Source organism: Peromyscus leucopus, chromosome X (assembly GCF_004664715.2).
Source record: "Peromyscus leucopus breed LL Stock chromosome X, UCI_PerLeu_2.1, whole genome shotgun sequence".
Classification (NCBI taxonomy): domain Eukaryota; kingdom Metazoa; phylum Chordata; class Mammalia; order Rodentia; family Cricetidae; genus Peromyscus; species Peromyscus leucopus.
The window spans coordinates 32,772,943-32,799,387 of NC_051083.1; the positions used below are offsets into that span (position 1 = coordinate 32,772,943).

The 26,445-nt window shown below is 37.3% G+C and overlaps 1 protein-coding gene across 11 annotated transcripts in view; it reads right to left on the reverse strand.

Annotated features, from left to right (window-relative positions):
* The window catches only part of Scml2 (Scm polycomb group protein like 2), a 124,185-nt gene that overhangs the window by 29,458 nt on the left and 68,282 nt on the right, over positions 1-26,445 (reverse strand). For 6 of the 11 annotated variants that reach the window (XM_037198894.1, XM_037198896.1, XM_037198892.1 and 3 more), the window contains exons 11-22: positions 24,378-24,461; positions 18,789-18,872; positions 16,051-16,134; positions 14,018-14,113; positions 12,601-12,684; positions 10,993-11,076; positions 9,344-9,427; positions 6,913-6,996; positions 5,494-5,577; positions 4,030-4,113; positions 3,188-3,271; positions 1,241-1,324 (exon numbers count right to left, since the gene is read on the reverse strand). In XM_037198894.1, the coding sequence (XP_037054789.1) occupies positions 1,241-1,324; positions 3,188-3,271; positions 4,030-4,113; positions 5,494-5,577; positions 6,913-6,996; positions 9,344-9,427; positions 10,993-11,076; positions 12,601-12,684; positions 14,018-14,113; positions 16,051-16,134; positions 18,789-18,872; positions 24,378-24,461 (1,020 nt within the window). The remainder of the gene's footprint in view (positions 1-1,240; positions 1,325-3,187; positions 3,272-4,029; positions 4,114-5,493; positions 5,578-6,912; positions 6,997-9,343; positions 9,428-10,992; positions 11,077-12,600; positions 12,685-14,017; positions 14,114-16,050; positions 16,135-18,788; positions 18,873-24,377; positions 24,462-26,445) is intronic. The other 5 variants (XM_037198898.1, XM_037198897.1, XM_037198895.1 and 2 more) reach the window with 5 other exon arrangements.

Sequence of the window (26,445 nt, forward strand, 5' to 3'; positions counted from 1 at the left end):
CTTTGTGACTTTCCTGGAACTCACTCTGTAGCCCAGGCTAGCCTTGAACTCACAGAGATCCGCCTGGCTCTGCCTCCCGAGTGGTGGGATTAAAGGCGTGCGCCACCAACGCCCGGCTGATAACTGTAGTCTTTACTCTTCATCAAAGAAACTGTCGTTTGCAACAGCCAGAGACCATTACAAAAATCCACAACCAATCAAAGCAGAGAGTGGTGGGGTCCAATCCTTATGGATACATCTACAGAACTCTTCTGCACATAAGATAAGACTAAGGGAACATTACCCAAGAGAGGGGCTGAAAGAACATCAGAGCCAGAGGGTCAGGGAATTTGCTCTAAGACCTAGTAATATCAGTAGAAACAAACATAGTATCTCACAAACATGACTACTTAAACATGGACTGGACAAGAATGGCCAAATTACATACACAAACTGGACAGAGAAAAGCCCACGAGGCTTCAACACTATTCAGAAGAGGATAGAAAACTGACAGAACCAGGGAACAGGAAGGAGGGAATAACCAGAGAAGGATACATCAATTCACTGTCTGGTACCAAAAAGCCAAGATGAAAACATACATACAGGTACTATTATTAGACTGAACAGGTTATGTGTGTGTGTGTGTGTGTGTGTGTGTGTGTGTGTGTGTACATAGATATTTTGAAATACAATCACTAGCAATTACTGTGAAAAGAGGCCATGAATTTTGTCATAGTGAAGGTGGTTGAAAAGGAAGGCCTTGAAGGGAGGAGTGGGTATGGAGAAAGGTTGCTATTGAATGATAATCTCACAGAAAATGACGAAATTCTCCTTGAAAACATGGAAAGAATCTGTAATCAAGAAGCAAAGTAATTCTCTAAAAGGATGAACATATTTAATAAAAAACAAATTTGGCTTATCACAGTGAAAATATCTATGAATTTATTATTGTGGTATGTACACTTATTTCCCTAAAAGTGAAAAAGGCTTGCCTTCTGAAAATATTACGCTGGCCTGGAGGCGGTAGTGCACACTTTTAATCCCAGCACACAGGAGGCAGAGCCAGGCAGATATCTGTGAGTTCGAAGCCACCCTGATCTACAGAGCAAGATCCAGGACAGGCACCAAACTACACAGAGAATCCCTGTCTCAAAAAACCAAAAAAAAAAAAAAATACTGAAAACATTACACTGTTATTCAATATAGAGCAAATATTATATCAATCAATATAGATAAAAGCAAAACGAAACAAAGAAATCACCTGGGCCTGCTTCTTCATATTCAAAACCTCCACCTTGGTCCTTCCATGGTTTGGTGACTGTTTTGCCCTTGCATTTTTTCTCAGCTTTATTGAGGTATGAAATGAAAAACAAAGATTATGTACATTTAAAGCTAGAACACATTATGTTTAATTCACTGTTTTCCAAATACTAAAGCTTCCACCACTAATGCATATTCTCTAGTATAGCCTTCTCATAAGCAAGGCTACCATCATTGTCACCTGATATTTAACACTGTCCACCACAGCATGGTAGCTCTAAGTATGCAGCAGTGGAACACAGACCTTCTTTGTAACCAAGAGCTCTGTAATTGGACTTAAGACTCATTCCACAAGAGGGGGAGATTGCCTGGCACTGTAAACCCAGCTAAAAATTCTGTGCTGGTCAAATGATGATTATTGAAGAAGAATCTACAACCACCAAATGTGAGAGCGCACAACTGACTCAGTTTCTCAGTTTGAATCTGAAATCTATTCTGAGTCAATAGAGTTCAAGCTTCCTTGCTCCAGGGCTGTGAGAAAGTCCTGATTAGCCTACAGAGTCTCCTTGAGGGCTGTGAGAAAGTCCTGATCAGCCCACAGAGCCTCCTTGAAGGGCTGAGAGAAAGTCCTGATTAGCCCACAGGAATGAACACACCGTATCTAGCTAGATGCAGGCTGCTGACACCAGCCAGAGGTTTATTGAGATAGAAAAAGAAACTGCCTGCTCCTTGACACAAGGCAGGATAGATAGTGGCTGAATGCCTGTGCTGTGTATTGTTCTACCTCTGTCCTTCAAAACTGTATATAAGCTGGCTGTGAAATAAACTCAGGGCTGTCCGGAATTGACTGGCAGACCTCTCGACTCTTTTCTGTCTTCTTCATTGTCTCTTCAACCCACACGCCTCTACCCAGCTACCCAGCTGACTGTCAACAGGCTCCTACATCTAACTTACTAAAACAGCACTAACCCTAACATCTACAAACATTGTTCTTAACCTGAAGATAACTGTAGTCCTTACTCTTCATTAAAGAAGAGTTTGCAACAGCCAGAGACCATAACAGGAATCCACAACCAATCAAAGCAGAGAGTCATGGAGTCCAATCCTAATGGATACATCTACAGTAATACATAACATAAGGCTCAGGGAACACTACCCAAGAGGGGGCTGAGAGATCATCAGAGCCAGAGGGTCAGGGAAGTTGTTCCAAGACTGTGGTTTCTACTAATATCAGGAGAAACACACATAAATTCTCACACACATCAGTGCCCAAACATGAGCTGAACAGGAATGGTATCAATATATACACAAATTAAGACAGAAAAGCCCAGAGACTTCAACCCTACTCAAAGGAGGATAGAAAACTGAGGAAACTGGGAACAGGAGAGGTGGGAATATCCAGAGAAGGATACAGCAATTCACTGTCTGGTGGCAAAAACCCAGTCATGAAAACATACAAACAGGTATTACTATACAGTCTGAACAGGTTATATTTAGGTGTGTGTGTGTGTGTGTGTGTGTGTGTGTGTGTGTGTGTGTAGGCACTGTTAATTACAATCACTAAAAGTTAGTGTGAAAAGAAGCCATGAATTTTAGCATATAGAAGAGGGTTGATATGGGAGGTTTTGGAAGGAGGAAAGGGTATGGAGAAAGGTTGCAACTAAATGATTTAATTTCATACACAATCAGATCAATTTCCTTAAAAACATAAAAAGGAATCTGAAAAGAAGAAACAACCTAATTCTCCAAAAGGATTAACTTATTTGTATCAGGGACTAATTTGACCTGGCACAGTAAAAATATCTATTAATTTATCAATGTGCTATTACACTAGTTTCCTAAAAAGTGAAAACTAGTCTTCCATTTGAATACATTACTCCATTATTCAATAAATAGAAACATAACGTGAACCAACAGAGATGAAAACAAAACAAAACAAAGCAGTCACCTGGGCCTGCTTCTTCATATTCAAAATCTCCACCTTGGTCCTTCCATGGTTTGGTCACTGTCTTGCCTTTGCGTTTTTGCTCAGCTTTATTGACGTATGAAATGAAAAACAAAGATTATGTACATTTAAAGCTAGAACACATTATGTTTAATTCACTGTTTTCCAAATACTAAAGCTTCCACCACTAATGCATATTCTCTAGTATAGCCTTCTCATAAGCAAGGCTACCATCATTGTCACCTGATATTTAACACTGTCCACCACAGCATGGTAGCTCTAAGTATGCAGCAGTGGAACACAGACCTTCTTTGTAACCAAGAGCTCTGTAATTGGACTTAAGACTCGCTCAACAAGAGGGAGAGATTGCCTGGTACTGAAAACCCACCTAAAATTCTGTGTGGGTCAAATGATAATTATTGAAGAAGAATCTACAAACATTAACTTATTAAGGCAGCATTATCACTAACAACAATTTTTAAACATTATTCTTATACTTGACGATATAAAGAAGGGGAATGAAATGGGAGGTTTTGCAGGTTGCAAAGGGTATGGAGAATGGTTGCAATTAAGTGATAATTTCATAAACAATGAGATAAATTTCCTTGAAAACATGAAAAGAATCTGTAATGAATCTAATTCTCAAAAGGATGAACTTATTATATTAAAAGACAAATTTGACCTAGCACAGTGAAAATTTTATGAATTTATCATTGTGGTATTACACTGGTTTCCTAAAAAAGTGAAAAATCATCTTCCTTTGAATACATTACACAATTATTCAATATATGGCAAACATCATGTGAATAAATACAGATAAAAACAAAACAAAGCAAAGCAATCACCTGGGGCTGCTTTTTCATATTCAAAAAGTTCTCCTTGGTCTTTCCGTGGTTTGGTCACTTTCTTACCCTTGTATTTTTTCTCAGCTTTATTGAGGTATAAAATGAAAAATAAAGATTATATACATCTAAAGCTAGAACACATTATGTTTTATCAACTAGGTTTTCCAAAATAATAAAGCTTCTACCATTAATGCATATGCTCTACTATAGCCTTGTTATAAAGAAGGCTACCATCATTGTCACCTGATGTGTAACAATTACCATCATGGCATTATAGCTCTAAGTATGCAGTAGTGGAATACAGACCTTCTTTGTAACCAAGGGCTCTTTATTTGGACTTAAGACTCCCTTAGCAAGTGGGTACAGATGCCTAGCACTGGAAACCCAGCAAAAAACTGTGCTGGTCAAATGATGATTACTGGAGAAAAATCTACAACCACAAACTTACTAAAACAGCATGATCCCTAACAACAATCTATATACATTGTTCTTACACCTGAAGGTAACTGTAGTCTTTACTCTTCATCAAAGAAACTTTCATTTGCAACAGTCAGAGACCATTACAGAAATCCACAACCAATCAAAGCTGAGTGGTGGAGTCTAATCAGAATGGACATATCCACAAGAACTCTCATGGACGTAAGATAAGACAAGGGAATACTACCCAAGAGGAGGCTGAAAGATCATTAGAGCCAGAGGGTCAGGGAATTTGTTCTAAGACTGTGTTTCCTAGTAATATCAGAAGAAACACACATAAAATCACACAAATATCACTGCCAAAACATGAGCGAAGAAGAATAGCACTAATATATACAGAAATTCCTCAGAGTAAAACCCATGGGGCTTCAACCCTACTCAAGGGATGATAGATAACTGAGGAAACTGGAAATAGAAGTGGTAAATACCCCGGGAAAGATACAGCAATTCTCTGTCTAGTGGCAAAAAGCCAGTCACGAAAACATACATACAGGTATTATTATACAGACTGAACAGGTTATTTAGGAATATGTGTGTGTGTGTGTGTGTGTGTGTGTGTGTGTGTGTGTGTGTGTGTACACACACACAGATATTCTTAAACACAATTGCTGACAATTAAGATGAAAAGAGACCATGAATTTCTGGGAAGAAAAGTGGGTTGAAATTGTAGGATATAAACGAGGAATGGATATGGAGAAAGGCTGCAATTGAAAAGCAATCTTATAAAAAATAGATAGTTCTCCTTGAAAACACGAAAAGAATCTGTAATCAAGAAGCAATCTACTTCTTCAAAAGGATGAACTTATTACAATAAGAGATAAATTTGGCTTATCACAGTGAAAGTTTCTATGGATTTATCATTGTGGCATTACAATGGTATCCTAAAAATTGAAAAACGGTCTTTCTTTTGAAAATAGTAAACCATTACTCAATAAATAGCAAACATACTGTGAATGAATACAGTTAAAAACAAAACAAAGCAGTCACCTGGGCCTGCTTCTTCATATTCAAAAACTCCACCTTGGTCCTTCCATGGTTTGGTCACTGTCTTGCCCTTGCGTTTTTTCTCAGCTTTATTGAGGTATGAAACAAAAAAATGAAGATTATATACATTTAAAGCTATAAGACATTGTGTTTCATCAACTAGGATTTCCAAAATGATAAAGCTTCCACCACTAATGCATATTCTCTAATACAGCCTTCTCATAAGCAAGGCTACCATCATTGTCACCTGATGTGTAACACTGTCCACCACAGCATGGTAGCTCTAAGTATGCAGCAGTGGAACACAGACCTTTGTAACCAGGAGTTCTTGTACTGAAATAGCTCAACAAGAGGGAGAGCATGGCTGGCACTGAAAACCAGGTAAAAACTCTGTGCTGCTCAAATGATGGTTATTAGAGAAGAATCTACAGGCACTAACTTACTAAAAAAGGCACTATCCCCAACAACAATCTATGAACATTTTTCTTACACCTGAAGATAACTGTAGTCTTTAATTATTTTTAAATGAACTTTTGTTTGCAACATCCAGAGACCCATTACAGAAATTCAAAACCAATCAAAGCAGCAGGTAGTAGAACACAATTAGAATGAATACATCTACAGAAGTCTCCTGAACAAAAGAAAATACTCATGGAACACTACTCAAGAAGGGAATAAAAGATCATGAGAGTCAGAGGATGAGGAAATTTTTTCTAACACATTGTCTCCCAGTAATATCAGGAGAAACACACATAAAATCTCACTAAAATCACTATTCAAACATGAGCTAAACAAGAATAGCACCAATACATATACAAGATAGATAGAGAAAAGTCCACTAGGCTTCAACCCTACTCAAAGGAGGATAGAAAATTGATAGAACTAAGAAAAGGAGAGGTGGGAATAGGCATGGAAGAATACACTGTGTGCCGCCTAAAATCCAGCCATGAAAACACACATATAGGTATTATTATACAGACTGAACCACTTATATTTTGCAATATGTGTGTGCATAGATATTCTTAAATAGATTCATTAAAAATTAGTGTGAAAATGGGCCATGAATTTTGGCATAGAGAAGAGGGTTGATATGGGAGGTTTTGGAAGGAGGAAAGGGTATGGAGAAAGGTTGCAACTAAATGATTTAATTTCATACACAATCAGATCAATTTCTTTAAAAACATAAAAAGAATCTGAAAAGAAGAAACAACCTAATTCTCCAAAAGGATTAACTTATTATCATCAGGGACTAATTTAACCTGGCACAGTAAAAATTTCTATTAATTTATCAATGTGCTATTACACTAGTTTCCTAAAAAGTGGAAACTAGTCTTCCATTTGAATACATTACTCCATTATTCAATAAATAGAAACATAACGTGAACCAACAGAGATGAAAACAAAACAAAACAAAGCAGTCACCTGGGCCTGCTTCTTCATATTCAAAATCTCCACCTTGGTCCTTCCATGGTTTGGTCACTGTCTTGCCTTTGCGTTTTTGCTCAGCTTTATTGACGTATGAAATGAAAAACAAAGATTATGTACATTTAAAGCTAGAACACATTATGTTTAATTCACTGTTTTCCAAATACTAAAGCTTCCACCACTAATGCATATTCTCTAGTATAGCCTTCTCATAAGCAAGGCTACCATCATTGTCACCTGATATTTAACACTGTCCACCACAGCATGGTAGCTCTAAGTATGCAGCAGTGGGACACAGACCTTCTTTGTAACCAAGAGCTCTGTAATTGGACTTAAGACTCGCTCAACAAGAGGGAGAGATTGCCTGGTACTGTAAACCCACCTAAAATTCTGTGTGGGTCAAATGATAATTATTGAAGAAGAATCTACAACCATTAACTGTAGATGTAACCAACCGTCTTATTAAATAAGAAACACAGAACCAATGCAAAGAAGAAAGCCAAGAGATCAGAGCTAAGAGCCTTACCCGCCTGCTGCAGCTAGCCTCTTCAGCCAAGAGACCTCTCAGAAAGAGCTACTTCCTGTCTGTTTGTCTTTATATAGACTTTCCATTCTGCCTTCTCATTGGTTATAAAACCAACCACATGACTGCCTCGTTACTGTCTGTTGTACAGCCCTCCAGGTCTTCTATGGTATTGAGATTAAAGGCGTGTGTCTCCAATGCTGGGTGTATCCTTGAACACACAAAGATCTACCTAGCTCTTCTACCAAGTGCTGGGATTAAAGGTGTGCGCCACGAACACCCAGCTCTGCCATGGCTTGCTACTAGCTCTGACCCCCAGGCAACTTTATTTATTAACATACAAATAAAATCACATTTCAGTGCAATTAAAATATCACCATATTTCCCCTTTTCTATTTTAATAAAAAAAGGAAAAAGGTTTAAACTAACATAAGAAAAACTATATACAGAAGTACAATAACTATATACAATATATACAAGTAATAAATACCTAAACAATGTCTAGTCCATTTGTATTTGACAAATTTGTAGAAAATAATTCCATTATCTATCCTATTTTGGTAAGTCCGAAATGTACCTGATTCACTTTCTGTACTAATTAATCTTCAATTATAACTAACTAATCTTCAACTCCCTCAGAGACCCAAGAATGAAATAATATTAGCTAACAAAAATAAAAACAGGAAGTGCATGCAAGCAACTTCCAAAAAATTTGTGAGTTGACAGAAACAGCCAGCTGCCTCGACAGTCACCTGAGGTTTCTCCGCAGTGTTTGGGGCATCATCTTCAGCCTATAGGCTTAGTGTATCTGACAGACTCATTTGTGAAGTAGGATGTACACAAGGTCAACAGTTCAAACTCACATTGGGTGAGAGCAGTCCATGTACCAGAAACTTATTAAGACAGCATAATCCCTAACAATTTATAAACATTATTTTTATACCTGAAGATAACTGTAGTCTTTACTCTTCATCAAAGAAACCGTTGTTTGCAACAGCCAGAGACTTTTACAAAATTCCACAACCAATTAAAGCAGAGTTTGGTGGAGTCCAATCAGAATAGATACATCTACAGAACTCTCTGGTACATAAGATAAGGCTCAGGGAACACTACCCAAGAGAGAGTAGCTGAAAGATCATCAGAGCCAGAGGGTCAAGAAATCTGTTCCAAGACTGTGGTTCCTACTAATATCAGGAGAAACAAACATAAAATCTCACACACATCTCTGCTCAAACATGAACTGAACAAGAATGGCACCAATACATACACAAACTGAACAAAAAAAGTCCCAGGAGGCTTCACCCTACTCAAAGAATGACCGAAAACTGAAGAAAACTGGGAACAGGAGAGGTGGGAATACCCTGGGAAGGTTACAGCAATTCTGTCTGGTGCCATAAAGCCAGTCATGAAAACATATAAACAGAGAGTATAATACAGAGTAAACAGGTTATATTTAGGAGTGTGTGTGTGTGTGTGTGTGTGTGTGTGTGTGTGTGTGTGTGTGTACACATAGCTATTCTTAAATACAATTCTAACAATTAGTGTGAAAAGAGGCCATGAATTTTGCTATAAAGAAAGGATAGAAATGGGAGGTTTTGGAGGTTGGAAAGGGTATGGAGAATGGTTGCAGTTAAATGATAATTTCATAAATAATGAGATCAATTTCCTTGAAAACATGAAAAGAATCTGTAATGAAGAAACAATCTAATTCTCAAAAGGATGAACTTATTATATTAAAAGACAAATTTGACCTAGAACAGTGAAAATTCTATCAATTACACTGGTTTCCTAAAAAAGTGAAAAATAGTCTTCCTTTTGGATGCATTACACAATTATTCAATATATGGCAAATATCATGTAAATAAATACAGATAAAAACAAAACAAAGCAAAGCAAAGCAATCACCTGGGGCTGCTTCTTCATATTCAAAAAGTCCTCCTTGGTCTTTCCATGGCTTGGTCACTGTCTTGCCCTTACATATTTTTTTAGCTTCATTGAGGTATGAAATGAAATACAAAGATTTTATACACTGAAAGCTAGAACACATTATGTTTAATCCACTGTTTTCCAAATAATAAAGCTTCTAATACTAATGCATATGCTCTACTATAGCCTTGTCATAAAGGCTACCATCATTGTCACCTGATGTCCTGATGTGTAACATGCCCATCATAGCATGATAGCTCTAAGTATGCAGCAGTGGAACACAGACCTTTATTTATTTATTTTTTTATTTTTTTTATTTTTCGAGACAGGGTTTCTCTGTGTAGCTTTGCGCCTTTCCTGGGACTCACTTGGTAGCACAGGCTGACCTCGAACTCACAGAGATCCGCCTGGCTCTGCCTCCCGAGTGCTGGGATTAAAGGCGTGTGCCACCACCGCCCGGCCAGACCTTTTTTTAATAAAAGAAGATTTAATTGGACTTAAGACTTGCCGAACAAGTGGGAGAGCATTCCTGGCACTAGAAACCCAGCTAAAAACACTGTGCTGATTAAGTGATGATTATTGGAGAAGAATCTACAACCACTAACTTACTAAAACAGCATGATCCCTAACATTTGTATAAACATTGTTCTTACACCTGAAGATAACTGTAGTCTTCACTCTTCATCAAAGAAATTTTCATTTGCAACAGCAAGAGACCATTACAGAAATCCACAACCAATTAAAGCAGAGAATGCTGGATCCCAATCAGAATGGATATATCGACAGAACTTTCCTGCACATAAGATAAGGCTCACAAAACACTATCCAAGTGGGACAGAAAGATCATCAGAGTCAGAGTGTGAGGGAATTTGTTCTAAGATTGTGTCTCCTAGTAATATCAGGAGAAACACACATAAAAATTTCACAAACATCACTGTCCAAACATAAGCTGAACAGGAATGGCAAGAATACATATACAAACTGCTCAGAGAAAAGGCCACGGGGCTTCAACCCTACTCAAAGGATGATAGATAAATGAGGAAACTGGGGACAGAAGCGGTAAATACCGAGGGAAGGATACAGCAATTCTCTGTCTAGTGGCAAAAAGCCAGTCTCGAAAACATACATACAGGTATTATTATACAGACTGAACAGGTTATATTTTGGAATGTGTGTGTGTGTATGTGTGTGTGTGTGTGTGTGTGTGTGTGTGTGTGTGTGTGTATAGAGATATCCTTAAATAAAATCACTAACAATTATTGCAAAAAGAGGCCATGAATTTTGGCATAGAGAAGGTGGTTTACATGGGAGGTTTTGAAGGGAGGAAAGCATATGGAGAAAGGTTGCATTTAAAGAGAATCTCAAAAAAAATAATTCTCCTTGAAAACATGAAAAAAATCTATAATCAAGAACCAATCTAATTCTCCAAAAGGATGAACTTATTAAAATAGGAAACAAAAACTCATCACAGTGAAAAATTCTAAGAATATATCATTGTGGTTCTTATACCTGCTTCCTTAAAAGTGCAAATCAGTCTTTTTTTTCTAAAATCATTACACCATTATTCAATAAATAGAAACATAACATGAACCAACAGAGATCAAAACAAAACAAAACAAAGCAGTCACCTGGGCCTGCTTCCTCATATTCAAAAACTCCACCTTGGTCTTTCCATGGTTTGGTCACTGTCTTGCCCTTTTGTTTTTTCTTACCTTTATTGAGGTATGAAATGAAAAACAAAGATTATATACATTTAAAGCTAGAACACATTATATTTAATTCACTATGTTTTCCAAATAATAAAGCTTCCAGTATTAATGCTTATGCTCTATTATTGCCTTGTTATAAAGAAGGCTACCATCATGTTCACCTGATGTGTAACAATTACCATCATGGCATTATAGCTCTAAGTATGCAGTAGTGGAATACAGACCTTCTTTGTAACCAAGGGCTCTTTATTTGGACTTAAGACTCCCTTAGCAAGTGGGTACAGATGCCTAGCACTGGAATCCCAGCTAAAAACTGTGCTGGTCAAATGATGATTACTGGAGAAAAATCTACAACCACAAACTTACTAAAACAGCATGATCCCTAACAACAATCTATATACATTGTTCTTACACCTGAAGATAACTGTAGTCTTTACTCTTCATCAAAGAAACTTTCATTTGCAACAGCCAGAGACCATTACAGAAATCCACAACCAATCAAAGCTGAGTGGTGGAGTCTAATCAGAACGGACATATCCGCAGAACTCTCCTGCACATAATATAAGACTCAGGGAACACTACCCAAGAGGGGGCTGAGAGATTATCAGAGCCAGAGGGTTAGGGAACTTCTTCTAAGACTGTGTTTCCTAGTAATATCAGGAGAAACACACATAAAATCTTACACATATCACTGCCCAAACATGAGCTGAACAAGAATGGTACCAATATATACACAAATTAAGACAGAAAAGCCCAGAGGCTTCAACCGTACTCAAAGGATGATAGAGAACTGAAGGAAACTAGGAATAGGAGAGGTAGGAGTACTCAGGGAAGAACACACCAATTCACTGTCTGGTACCAAAAAGCTAGTCATGAAAACATATACAGGTATTATTATACAGACTGAACAGGTTATATTTAGAGGAGAGAGGGAGAGGGAGAGGGAGAGGGAGAGGGGAGAGGGGAGGGGGAGAGGGAGAGAGAGGGAGGCAGAGGGAGGGAGAGGGAGAGGGAGAGGGAGAGGGAGAGGGAGAGGGAGAGGGAGAGGGAGAGGGAGAGGGAGAGGGAGAGGGAGAGAGAGAGAGAGAGAGAGAGAGAGAGAGAGAGAGAGAGAGAGAGAACACATAGATATTCTTAAATACAATCACTAACAATTAGTGTGAAAAGAGGCCATGAATTTGGGCACAGAGAAGGGCATTGAAATGGGGAGGTTTTGGAAGGATGAAGGGGTACGGAGAAAGGTTGAAATTAAATGTTAATTTCATAAAAAGTGATATCAATCTCCTTGGAAACATGAAAAGAATCTGTAATCAAGAAGCAATGTAATTTTCCAAAAGGATGCGCTTATTATAAGAGACAAATTTGACTTATCACAGTGAAAATATCTATGAATTTATCATTGTGGTACTTACACTTGTTTCTTTATAAGTGAAAACCCATCTTGCCTTCTAAAAACATTACAGCATTATTCAATATAAGGCAAGCAACATGTGAATCAATATAGATTAAACAAAATAAAGAAATAACCTGGGGCTGCTTCTCCATATTCAAAAAGTCCGCCTTGGTCTTTCCATGGTTTGCTAACTGTTTTGCCCATTTGTTTTTTCTCAGCTTTATGGAGATATGAAATAAAAAAAAAACAGACATTATGTATATTGAAACTTAGAATCCATTATGTTTAATCTACTGTTTTCCATATAATAAAGCTTCTAATACTAAAGAATAACATCAATTTCAGGGGATGTGTAACATGCCCCCTCATGGCATGATAACTCCAAGTATAGAGCAATGGCACGTATACCTTCTTTGTAACCAACAGCGTTTTACTTGGACTTAAAACTTGCTCAACAAGGGGGTGAGAGTAACTGGTACTAGAAACCCAGCTTAAAACTCTGTACTCATAAAATGATTAATGTAAAAGATTCTACAACCAGTAATTTACTAAACAACACAACAACAATTTATAAACATTTGTCCTCAAATCCTAATGTAATAGTAGTCTGTTTTACTCATTAGTGCAACTTCTCTTTGCAAGACAGACAACACTACAGCAATCCACAAGCAATGAAAACACAGACATGTGGAGCTCAGTTACAATAGCTCCATCTACAAAACACTCCTGCCCCTAAGGTAAGGCTCAGGGAATACTGCCCAAATGGGGATAGAATGATTTTAAGGGCCAGAAGATAGGGGAGCTTGCTGTAAGACTGTGTCACTCAGTAACATCAGAAGCAACACCCATAAATTCTTACTAACATGACTGCCCATATGTGAACTGACAAGAATGGTACCAACACATATGAAACTGGATATAGTAATGCCCACTGTGCCTTACACATTTCCAAAGAATTATAGGCAACCGAGGAAAGCTAGGAACAGGAGAGCTGGCTTTCCCCAAGAAAGAATATAACAACTGGTTGTCTTGTGCCAAAAAGCCAGCTCTAAAAACATACATACAAGTATTATTATACAGATTGAACATACATATAAATGTGCGCGCGCACGCTCACACGCTCACACACACACACACACACACACACACACACACACACACACACACACACACCTATACATGTAGTAGGGTTAGTCAGGAAAAGAGGGCATGGATTTTCCAGATATAAGGAGTGTTTTTTGGGAGGCTTTAGAGGGAGAATGGAAAGAGAGAATAGTTGAAATTAAATTATAATCTCAAAAACAGAGAACTTCTCATGTAAAACATCAAAATAAAATACCTATAAGCAAGAAACAATCTAATTCTCCAAAAGAATGATCTTATTAGAATAACAAGCAAATTTGACACAATACAGTTAAAATTTCTATCAATTAACCAATGTGATACTACTTGTTTTTAAACAAAAAACAATCTTGCCATCTAAAAACATTACACCGTTATTTAAATGCAGGAATCATCTTGTGACTCAGTGTAGAAAAACAAAGTAATCACCTGGAGCTACTTCATCATCATCATCATCATCTTCAATAGTTATGATTTCGTCTTCCCAAGGTTTGGTGACCATTTTGCCCTTGTGTTTTTTCTCAGCTTTGTTGAGGTATGAAATGAAAAAAAAATATGTATATTTAAAGCCGTTACACATTATGTTCCATTCAGTATGTATGTCAAGTAATAAATTTTAATGCTAATACATACCCCCAATACAGTGTTGTTATAAAAGTAGGCTACCATCATGTTCATGTACTGTGTAACAATGCCCATCATGGCATGATAACCAAGTATGCAGGAGTAGTAGCACTCATACCTTCAAGTTAACCAGCAGCTCTTTAGTTGGACTTAAGAGCCACTCAACAAGAGGAAGAACATGCCTGATACTGAAAACCTAGCTAAAAAAATCAGTGTGAGTAAAGTCATGATTGCTAGGAGTGAATCTATAACTACTATTTCAGTAAACCAGCATAATCACTAACAAGAATCTATAAATATTTGTCCTTATAACCACAGATAAATATTGTCTTCTCTCTTCATCAGGAGAACTTCTCTTTGCAAGAGACAGAAACGGCTACAAAAACCACAACGAATCAAAATGCACATTGGTGGAGTCTAATCCAAATTAATAAATCAACAGAACAGTCCTGCACCTAAAGTAAGGCTGAGGGAACACTGCCTATGACACAATGGAAAGATTCTGTGAGCCAGAGTGTAAGAGAGTTTGCTATAAGACTGTGTCTACTAGTAATATCAGAAACAACACCCATAAAGTCTCACCAACATGATTGTCCAAACAGAAGCCAAACAGGAATGACACCTATACATCTGAAAACTAGACAGAGAAAAGTCTACCAGGCCACAACCCTATACTAAAAACATTATAGCATTATTGAATATACAGGAGTCATAGTGTAAATCAATATAGATAATTTTTCTCAGTGTTACTGCTGTATGTACAAAATGAAAATAAAAAAAATGTACATTTAAAGTGAGAAGGCATTATGTTCCATTTGTCCTGCCTTTACTATACTTCCTGCCTGGCTGCTGGCCAATCAGTGTTTTATTTATACAGAAAGACATCCTCAGCATGTATGCCAAAAAATAAAGCTTCTACTAGTATAGTCATGAAAAGGCCACCACCTTGATCACGCAATTCCCAATGTGGCATGACAACCCTAAGGATGCATTAGTGACACACATACCTTGGCAGTAAGCAACAACACTTTACTTGGATTTAAGACCTACTCAAAAAGACAGAGACTATGCCTTGTATTTGAAACCCAGCTAAAACCTCAGTGCTAGTGTGAAGCGATGGTTATTGGAGGAAAATCTACAACCACTAATTTGCTAAACCAGCTTAATTTCCAACAAAAATCTATAAGCATTTGCCTTTACACCCACATGTAATTGTTGAGTTCGCTATTCATATGCCAAAGTGAAAAGAGAAAAGTCCACAATACATCAACCCTAAACAGTGAAATATAGGCAACCAAGGAAAGATGGAAACCAGAGAAGTGGTCTTCCTCAAGGAAAAGTACAACAATCAGTTGTCTGGTGCCAAAAAGCCAGCCCTGGAAACATACATAGAAGTAGCATTATACAGACTGGACAGGATATATCTAGGAATACATTATATATGTATATACACATGCACATATGCATGCAGTAAGAATTAGTGAGAAAAGAGGCCATGAATTTGAGGAGCAGGAGAGGTATATGGTAAAGTTTGGAGAGAGGAAAAGGCAAAGGAGAAAGGTTAAAATTAAATTATAATCACAACCAAGAAGTTTCTCTTTTAAGACTGAAAAGAGTTTATAATCAGAAAACCATCTAATTCTCAAAAGAATGAATTTATTAGAATAACTATCTAATTTGAATAATCACAGTGAAAATTTCTATCAATTTATCACTGTTACTTTTAAATGTTTTTTTCTTAAAATGAAAAGTATTTCCTTCTGAAAACACTACACCATTATTTAAGACACAGGAATCACCTTGTAAGTCAATATAGATAGGTAAAGCAACACAATCACCTGGGGCTGCTGCTTCATCTTCAAAAGGTGTGGCCTGTTCTTTCCAAGGTTTGGTGACCCTCTTCCTCTTGGGTTTTGTCTCAACTTTGTTGTGTTATGAAATGAAAAACAAAAGTTATGTACATTTAAAGCCAGAACACATTGTATTGAGTATGTATGCCAATTATGAAGGTTCTAATCCTAATGTATAGACTAATCTTGAAAAAACTCAGGTGATACACAGCTTCATAACATGCCCATGTGATATGCAGCTTCCAGTTACCTGGTAACCAATTTTAGTCAATTTTAATATTCTGATGAAGATTGATTGCCAGGCTAATTTTGATTATGTTCCCAGCAATAAATAAATAAATAAATAAAAACCAAATAAACCAATGAGATAGTTCAGTATCAACACCTTAAAAACTTACTTATTAATAATGAAGTTTACATAGTAAAATCTACTAATTGTAACTAAACAACCCTTTGAGTGAGAGAGACGAAACTATAAACATATTCAAGATCAACTACATTTACTTGGAGTGTTTTACTTTACAAATTTAAAGAGAAGTCAGTCTATTGCTTTGCTTTTTCCATACTCAAAGATGATATAATATGCATACAATAAACTTGTGACAACAAGTATCAAAATTTTGTGCAGCTCTGACATCCTACTTTTACTTTTCACCAAAAAAAGGGCAGCCTATACTCTGTTTCCAGGGTGAATGTAACATTATTTTACTTCCACTATAACTTTCCCACTCATTTTTAACTAGTTCATCTATTTACAACCAGCTTAATCTTATTTCATTTTAAACAACTACCTTCCATTGCAGGTTTAAGACTTATTGGTTACATTCTATACTATGACACCAAGAATCTTGTTAGTTTTAATCTGCTGAACATTCCACAAATATATGTCATGCCCCAAGGAGAAATGTAGCTATGCTCAAATAGAAGCCGCTGTCCTACTCACTGTGGTTCATATTGCTAAACAGTGTTATAAACATTACCACAGAAGAAAAGTAATCAACAAGAGACAGGTCTGTTATCCCTGTGAGCTAAAATAACCAGCTACTGGCACAATAACAGCGCAAACGTTATAGGACTAACAAAGTACTTTTTGATTGAATTTAAGGTCTACTCCATGAGCTATAACTCATACCTGACACTGTTAGTGAGACCAAGAACCTGTGACAAGATGTCACATTTCAAAGGCAAAATCCTATTAACAAGTTTAGAATGGACACAGCAATAAAACAACTCCTAACAATATATTGCTATACTCATTAATTTATCACTCAAACATCATCAGAGAAGCTTCTTTAAGTGGATATTAATTAGCAAAGAGACCTAAAACCGGACAATGTTCAGAGTGTGAGAGATTTTGCAGTGCCCAACCTTAAATAGGATGCCTGTACCACACCCTTTCCCTCAAAGCTCAGATAACTATGTGGAAAAGCAGACAGAAAGATTCTAGGCAGAAGTAGAAAAGCACTTCTCCCAGATAACATTTTTCAGAAACAACAGATGAATATAAGGACTCAGAAAGACTGCAACAGAATGCACATGTCTTGTATAAGTTCAGGTCTCACAAATTGCAGTATGGAAGAGGGAAGCTGATCACAATTCCCAGCCCTAGCCAAGAATTCATTACTGCTAGAAAAGAGAAAATCAGTTTTCTTCCATGGAATAATACTGAGTATATCAAGCACATACCAAAGCAGGCCACATGCTCAGTAGTCAGTTAACACAAACCAGACTCAGCTCAGTTTGGTGATATTGTGTTCCCCCAAAATATTGTGCACCCTAATAAACTTATCTGGGGTCAGAGAACAGAACAGGCACAATATTAAACATAGAGGTTAGGCAGTGGTAGCACACACCTTTAATCCTAGCATTCCAGGGCAGAGATCTACCTGGATCTCTGTGAGTGCAAGGCCACGCTAGAAACTTCCAGGCATGGGGACTCACACCTTTAATCCCATGGAGTGATGGCAGAAAGCAGAAAGGTATTTAAGGCATGAGGATGAGGAACTACAGCCTGGTTAAGCTTTTAGTCTTGAGAGCAGCAGTTCAGCTGAGATCCATTTGGATAAAGACTCAGAAGCTTCCAGTCTGAGGAAAGAGGATCAGCTGAGGAATTGGCAAGGTGAGGAAGCTGTGGCTTGTTCTGCTTCTCTGATCTTCCAGTGTTCACCCCAATACCTGGCTCCAGGTTTGTTTGTATTTAATAAGACTCTTTAAGATTCATGTAGCTGTGTGTGTGTGTATGTGTGTGTGTGTGTGTGTGTGTGTGTGTGTGTGTGTGTGTGTTTCAATTTTTATCACAACGTAAAGAAAATGAAGTTGGACAGGTAGGGATGTGGAACACAATTTGAAAGGAGATTGGGGAGGGAAAAAGAGTATGACCAAAGTAAATTGCATGAAATTAAAAAAAATGAATAAAATCATTAAACAAAGAAAAATACTTTTAAGCAAAGATGCAACATAAGCAAAGTTTAAAATACATTAGCATTTCATATAATTAAGAAATAGTCTAACCCCCCACTACCACCAAAAAAAAAGGCTTCTATGAGAACAACCAGCAACTTTGAACTAGGCATGGTGAAAACTTCCAGCAGTTTATCATGCAGCTACTTTCTGCATTTGATTTCTTAACACAGAAAAGAGTCTTTTCTTCTAGCACTACACCATTATTCATGTAGAGGAATTATCTTGCAAATCAATAGATGAATATAGAAAAACAAAGCAGTTACCTGGGGCTGTTTGGACATCTTTCCCTGGTCTGGCTTCATCTTCCCAGGCTTTGGTGAATCCTCTGCCCTTGGGTTTTTTCCCAGCTTTGTTGAAGTATGAAATAAAAAATAAAAATGATGTAAATTTACAGACAGAACTCATTATGTTCCTGTATATATGACAAACAATAAAGCTTCTTATCATTAAATATACTCTCTTCCTACAGTGTTGTCATGAAAAGGCTACCATCATGCTCACATGATACACTGCTTTGTTGCCTGGTAGCTCAGTTTAGATGATTTTAATATTTTCTGTGAAGATAACCACCTGGTTATTTTTGTAAGTGTTTGTAGTTAAAGAAGAAATATCAGTATTAATGCCTTCAAATTTAGGTTATTAGGAAAAATGAATTTTACCTAGCAAATATTACTAATTATAAATTAAAACGCTTTGTAGGTAGATATGAAACACACACACATACACACACACACCATTTTGAGGGTTTATTTTTTTAAGTTGAAACAGTCTACTGCCTTATTTTTTCATTACCCAAAGACCATAGAGGAATGCATAAACATGACCTGGGATAGCAAACATCCCATCTTTCTTCAGCCTTTTTATTCCACTTCTACTACTCACCAAAAAAGGACAGAGTCTATCCTCTGTTGCCAAGGCAAATATAAGATCACTTAATTGGCATCATAAATTTATCCATCATTTACAACTAATACACCTATATGCACCAGACTCACTTCATTCTTCGCAACTACCTTACACTCTAGTTTAAAAAACATACAGTTTAAAAAACACAAACAAAATAAAAAAAAAAAACCTCTAGTAATATTACTTACATTACTTTTTCTTACATTCTCTTCCTGTCATCAGTTTCAGATGTTGATCAAGACCAGACCACCTATGCCTCATCACATTGACATCATCACTGAAGATTACAGCTAAGGCCCAGAAATGGTTATTCTAGGCAATTTCTGAATCTCTTCTATCTCCAAGACTACAGTGTCTCTTTATCTACTGCTGTGGGATAATGCTTTTGTACACTGGTTTAATGAAACGCTGATTGGGCAGTAGCCAGGCAGAAAGTATAGGCGGGATAAGCAGACAAAGAAAATTCTGGCAAGAGGAAGGCTGAGTCAGGAGATGCCAGCCCGCTGTCCAGGGAGCAGCATGTAATGGCACACAGGTAAAGCCACATAACACGTGGTGACATATAGATTAACAGAAATGGGCTGAGTGCTGTGGGATGATTTGTATGTCCTGTGCGAGCCCTTCTTGGGTTCTTTGTGGCATTACCCAGCAGGTCGTTAGAGGACGATTAGACATGGGCTGAGTGCAGGTGTTGAGATGGTCTGCATGCTGTGCTGGGATGGTCTGTATGTCAAGTTCTGATTGGTTAATAAATAAAACCTGATCGGCTAGCAGAAAATAGGCGGACTAGCAGAAGAGAAATAAAAAGGACAGAAAGCAGAAGGAGACGCTGCAGTCGCCGCAATGACCAAGAGCTGCAGCGCGCCATGACCAGAAGTATTGAAGATGCGATAAGCCACCAGCACGTGCGAGTATAGATTGTAGAAATGATACTTAGATAAAAGAAATGTTAATTTAAGATAAAAGAACAGTTAGCAAGAACCTGCACCATACAGTTTGAAACAAAATAAGTCTCTGTTTATTTTGGTCTAGTGTACTGGGTGCAGAGATATGTCCTGACTGTGGGAAAGGCAGGAAAACTCAAGCTACAGCTGAGTAAAGTAAAGCTAGTAGTCGCCTGAGCTAATGGCGAGCAGTTTTAATTAAATAAGCTTCTGAGTGATTATTTTATAAAGCGGCTGCGAGGTCCATGGGGCTGAGCAGGACTGGAGAAAACTTTAGCTACAGTCTAACTTCAACTCCTTTATTCAGTATCTTTAGTTTCATATGATCATGTTTTACACTCTCATTGCAAAGTTTATCCATAGTCCCTTAGATTCCTTCTGGTTTTCTCTACTGAAGCAACTTGCACTCAACTGTCCACCTCCACCAATACTTCTAAATGATTATTAACTCTAAGCAGTGAGTCAGCTCCTGACTAAGTCACATACTCATTTACTTCCTTCAATAAGAAGCAACAGTAAAAAGATAAGCAATCTGGTTCTGTAAACAGCTAGACAGTAAACATTCTGGTGGTCACACATGGTCTCTTTCTTCTTTGTCTGATTGTTTAAGAAAAAACTAACCAAGGAACATAAAAACAAATCTCATCACATATGCTACATAGACTGTATATTGTTCTATGTAAAGTCCAAGCTAATCTCTATGGAGGATCCACTGTTTTACTTGATTTTTAAGTATATTTCCAGGCTACAATGTTTTCTTCTGCTTAAGTTCCTACCTCTATCTCTCTCTGTTCCATTTAGCAAAGCATTCAATCTTCTACTTTATATGAAGAGTAAAATCTGTCTTGGTGAATGACCCTAACTATACCATTACACCATCTTAAAACATTTCTTGGTGCTGAAGAGGTGGACAGCTATGAAGAGTGCTTGTAGCTACCCTTCCACAGGACCACAGTTCATTTCCAATATCTACATCAAGTGGCTCACAACTGCCTGTAATTTTACTTCCAGAGAAACAATGCTCTATTCTGTCCTCTTACGACACTGGAATGCATGTGAAAAAATACATACAGCTCAATCAAATCTTTCAATTTCCTAACTCTTCCATGTCTAAATATAGTGCTGAAATGGTAAAAATTGTAGACAATGAATTCAAAAGTCTAGTTTTTAAAAAAATGATTAATGACTTCAAATTATTCTCAACTGAACAAGCAAATACAGGGAATTCAGGGCTAAGATGAGAAATCCAGCAACTTGCATACAAAATTCAGTACAGAGGTAGAGATTATGAAAAGAAGAACTAAGCAAGGAAAAACTAGTAAATCAAATTTTAAAATTTTGTGAACCATAGGCCCTAGGAAAGGAAGCGGGAGATATAGGCTTGAAGATCCTGAGTGTGGAAGATCTGGCAGGAACTTCAGTGTCACACCTCATCTTCTTCAATGGGAATCCTCAGTCGTGTATCACATGAATAATGAATAATTATTCTATGAATAATGAAGAAACCCAACTGCTGTGGGATGGTCTGTATGTCAAATTACTCTGATTGGTCAATAAATAAAACACTGATTGGCCAGTGGCTAGGGAGGAAGTATAGGTGGGACTAACAGAGAGGAGAAAAGAAAGAACAGGAAGGCGGAAGGAGACACTGCCAGCCACCGCCATGACAAGCAGCATGTAAGCCAAGAGGTAAGCCACGAGCCACATGGCAAGGTATAGATTTATGGAAATGGATTAATTTAAGCTATAAGAATAATTAGCAAGAAGCCTGCCACGGCCATACAGTTTGTATGCAATATAAGTCTTTGTTTCCTGAGTTGGGTCTGAGCAGCTGTGGGACTGGTGACAGAGATTTGTCCTGACTGTGGGCAAGGCAGGAAAACTCTAGCTACACCCAACTACAAACCAAATTGCCATAGGTATACCCTTAATGATTTATCCTGTAGACCAAACAAACAAACAAACAAACAAACAAAATACGTAGATTGAAGGGAATGGAGGATAGGAGCAAAGAATAGAGGAAGAAATTTAGGGAGGGATATATAAAGTGAAAGGCCTTTCAAAAAAGGCCTTATGGGACCCTTCTATGGTAGAAAGGTCCTGAATATTAAGCATATACACATATAAAAACAGTTTAATGAAGTGGCCATGTACTAGAAGGACACTATCATAATCAGACAAGACATGTTACAAAAAAAAAAAGAAAAACAAAAAACAAAAAACCTGTGCCAGCTATGGGTTGTTATAAGTGTTGGTCAAATGGCTTTACCCCAATACTATAGGCCAGTGGTTCTTAACCTGTGAGTCATGATCCCCAAAGGGATTGCATATCAGATACTTACGTTGCAATTCCTAACAGTAGCAAAGTAACAGTTATAGAGCAGCGATGAGATAATCTTATGGATGGGAAATACCATAACATGAGGAATTGTATTAAAGAATCACAGTATTAGGAAGATTGAGAACCACTGCCATAGGTCATTGCCAATGCTACTGGTTACATTCTAAAACTTGATGGAAAAACCAAAGTAGTTTTAATTTCTGAGCATACCACAAACTTTTGTCAAGGCCATGGAATAATCTAGCTGGTACTCAACTGCAAGTTTCACCCCACTGACTATGAATCATAGTGTTAAAAGGTGTTATACATATTAACAGAGGAGAAAAGTAATCTTCAATCTTACCTGTCTACCAACACTGAATTATAATAACCACATGACCACAAGACATGCCCATTAGTATAATACGAACACAATGTTATGGGTGTTTCCAACCAAGTTTTAAATGGATTTAAGGTCCACTCCATAAGATAGAACTAATATCTGACACTGTTAAAGATACAAAGAACCTGTGACTAGATAGGTCCTGTGATAAAGAGATAATGTAACAAAATGACTCCTAATAACTTACTGATATACTCATTGATTAGTACAATCACTAAATCCTTTTCATAAAGGCTTCTTGCAGTGGATGATTAGCAAAGAGACCTTTAACCTGACAACTCAGAGAATGAGACACTTTGGAACTCAACTCTGAATGGGATGTCTGTATCACATCCCTACCCACTCAAGGCTCAGTTATTGATGTGGAAGTAGGCAGAAATATTTGAGCCAGAAGTATAAAAGGACTTTGATGATACAGTGTTTTCCAAACACAAAAGAGCAGATGCACAAAGAAAATCAAAAAGACCATAACAGAATTGTACATGTCTTGTACAAGCTCAAGACTCACAAAATCGTGGATATAAAACATAGCATTATCCAAGAATTGATAGTTTCAGGGAAAGGGAAAATCAGTTCTCTTCAAGGGAGTAAACATTGATTATATAAACCACACTCTAAAGCAGGCCACATATTCAGAAGTAGCTAGATAACACAAATCACTCTCCCATTTTTTTTATGTGTTTCATTTTTTGCTGGGGGGTTTCAAGACAGGGTTTTTCTGTGTAGCTTTGGAGTCCATCCTGGAACTTGCTCTGTAGACCAGGATGGCCTTGAACTCACAGAGATCTGCCTGCCTCTGCCTCCCAAATGCTGGGATTAAAGGCTTGTGCCACCGCTGCCCGGCTGTGTTTCATTTCTTAAGAAATAGAAAGGCCATCAAATTGGAGGACAGGGACATGAAAAACAATTTTGGAGGACATGGGAGAGGGGAAAGAATATGAACAAAATAAACCACATGAAATTTTCAATGATTAAATAAAATAATTAAATGAAGAAAAATAAAAACATTTCAACCAAAAGTGCAACAAAATTGAAGTTTCTCATACAGTAGATTTTCATATAATCAAGAAATAGTCTAATTCTCCAAAAGGAGGCTTTTCTTAGAACAACCAAAAATATTGGACTAGCACAATGAAAATTACTAGCAGTCAATCACTGAGCTACTTTCTGCATTTGTTTTCTTAAAATAGAAAGGTGTCTTTCCTTCTGAAACTCTACTCCATTATTCAATATAGAGGAATTATCATGCAAATCTATATAGAAAAACCAAAGCAATCACCTGACGCTGTTTGGACATCTTTCCCTGGTCTGGTTTCTTCTTCCCAAGGTTTGGTAAATCCTCTGCCCTTGGGTTTTTTTCCAGCTTTGTTGAGGTATGAAATGAAAAACAAAATAGATGTACATTTACAAATAGAACTCATTATGTTCCTGTATGCATGCCAAATAATAAAGCTTCATATAACATGAAAAGGCTACAATCATGTTCATCAGAGGTGCAGTCTACTGTTTCACTTCTTCCTTACCCAAAGACCATGTAATGTGAATAAACAGGACTTGTGATAGCAAATAGCCATTTTTACACAGCCTTTTAACGACATTTTTGTTAATTACTAAGAAGAAAGTAATCTATCCTCAGCTATCAGGGAAAATATAAGATCATTTAACTGTGGCCATACTTTACTCCCCATTTACAACTAATTCACTTAAATATACTTGACTCATTTATTTTTACAAACTGCCTTACATTTCATGTTGAAAACTATTTTAAATAAAGAACTCTAGTAATATTACTCACACTCCTTGTCATTATCAGGATTTTCATCAGGATCAGACCACTGATACCTGACTTTATCACAACAGACTTTATCACTAAAGATTCTAGTGACCCTAACATGGTTATTCTTGGCAATTTGTGGATCTCTTCTATCCCCCAAAACCACCGTGTCCCTTTGTCTACCTTCAACTCCCCTATCTTTAGTTTCAGACCAAAAGATCATGTTTGATACTCTCAATGCAAGGTTTAGCCACAGTACCCACTATTTTCATCCAAGTCATTAGGCTCCTGCTGGATTTGCTCTATTTCTGATGCAACTTGCACTCATCTATCTCCACCAATATTTCTAAATGAAGTATCCCTTTCTTCAACACTCCTGAGTAGTGAGTCAGTTCTCACCTCCAAGTTATCTGTCATCAACTTCCAATAGCAGAATCAACAGACTAGAGGTTAGCAATCTTGTTTTGTGAAGAGCTAGACATTTGTAAATAGTAAACATTCTGAAGGCCATATACAGTCTCTGTCATACAAACCTATTTGTGTGCTTTCTGTTAAAAATAAAACCAATGAGCCGGCGGTGGTGGCGCACGCCTTTAATCCCAGCACTTGGGAGGCAGAGCCAGGCGGATCTCTGTGAGTTCGAGGCCAGCCTGGGCTACCAAGTGAGCTCCAGGAAAGGCGCAAAGCTACGCAGAGAAACCCTGTCTCGAAAAACAAAAAAAACAAAAATAAATAAATAAATAAATAAATAAATAAATAAAACCAATGAATATAAAAACCAATCACATGTCACAACCATATGGGCTAGATAAGACTCTTGGAAAATTCCATACTAATCTCCAAGGAGGAGTCACCCTTGTAATTGATTTTATAGTATATTGTCATTCTTTAGTGTTTTCTTCTGCTTAAGTTACTACCTCTATCATTCTCTGCTCCATTCAGCAAATGACTCAACCCTCCACTTTATAGGAAAACTAATGTCTGTTTTTGTGAATGATCTTAACTATTCCATCACACTATTTTAAAACATTCCTGGGGACATGAAGGGATGGCTCAGCAGTTAAGAGCACAAGATGCTGCCTTTACAAAGGACCAGAGTTTATTTCCAACACTTGTATCAAATGGTTCACGACTACATTTCAGAGTAACTACAGTTCCAGAGGATCCAATATCCTGTTTTGTCCTCTGAAGATGCCTGCATGTAAGTGTAAAAACATATATGCAGACACACATACAGACGATTAAAAAAATCTTTTTAAGTTCCTAACTCATCCACAAGGAAATCCAAAGACACTTAAATGGTAAAAATTTGGGATAAATAATTTAAAAGTCTAGTTTTAAGGATGACTAATTATCCCAAATTGGATTCAAATGAAAAGATAATAAATTCAAGCAGTCAGTTCAGTGATGAGAAATTTAGTATCTTGCATAGTGATTTTGAACAATTATCTAGGCAAAGAAAACTCGTTAAATCAAAATTTAAAACTCAATACACCACTGGCCCCAGGCAGTGAGAAGGAGAAGATATAGGACTGAAGGTGGTAAGTGTAGAAGGCCAGACAGGGACTATGAG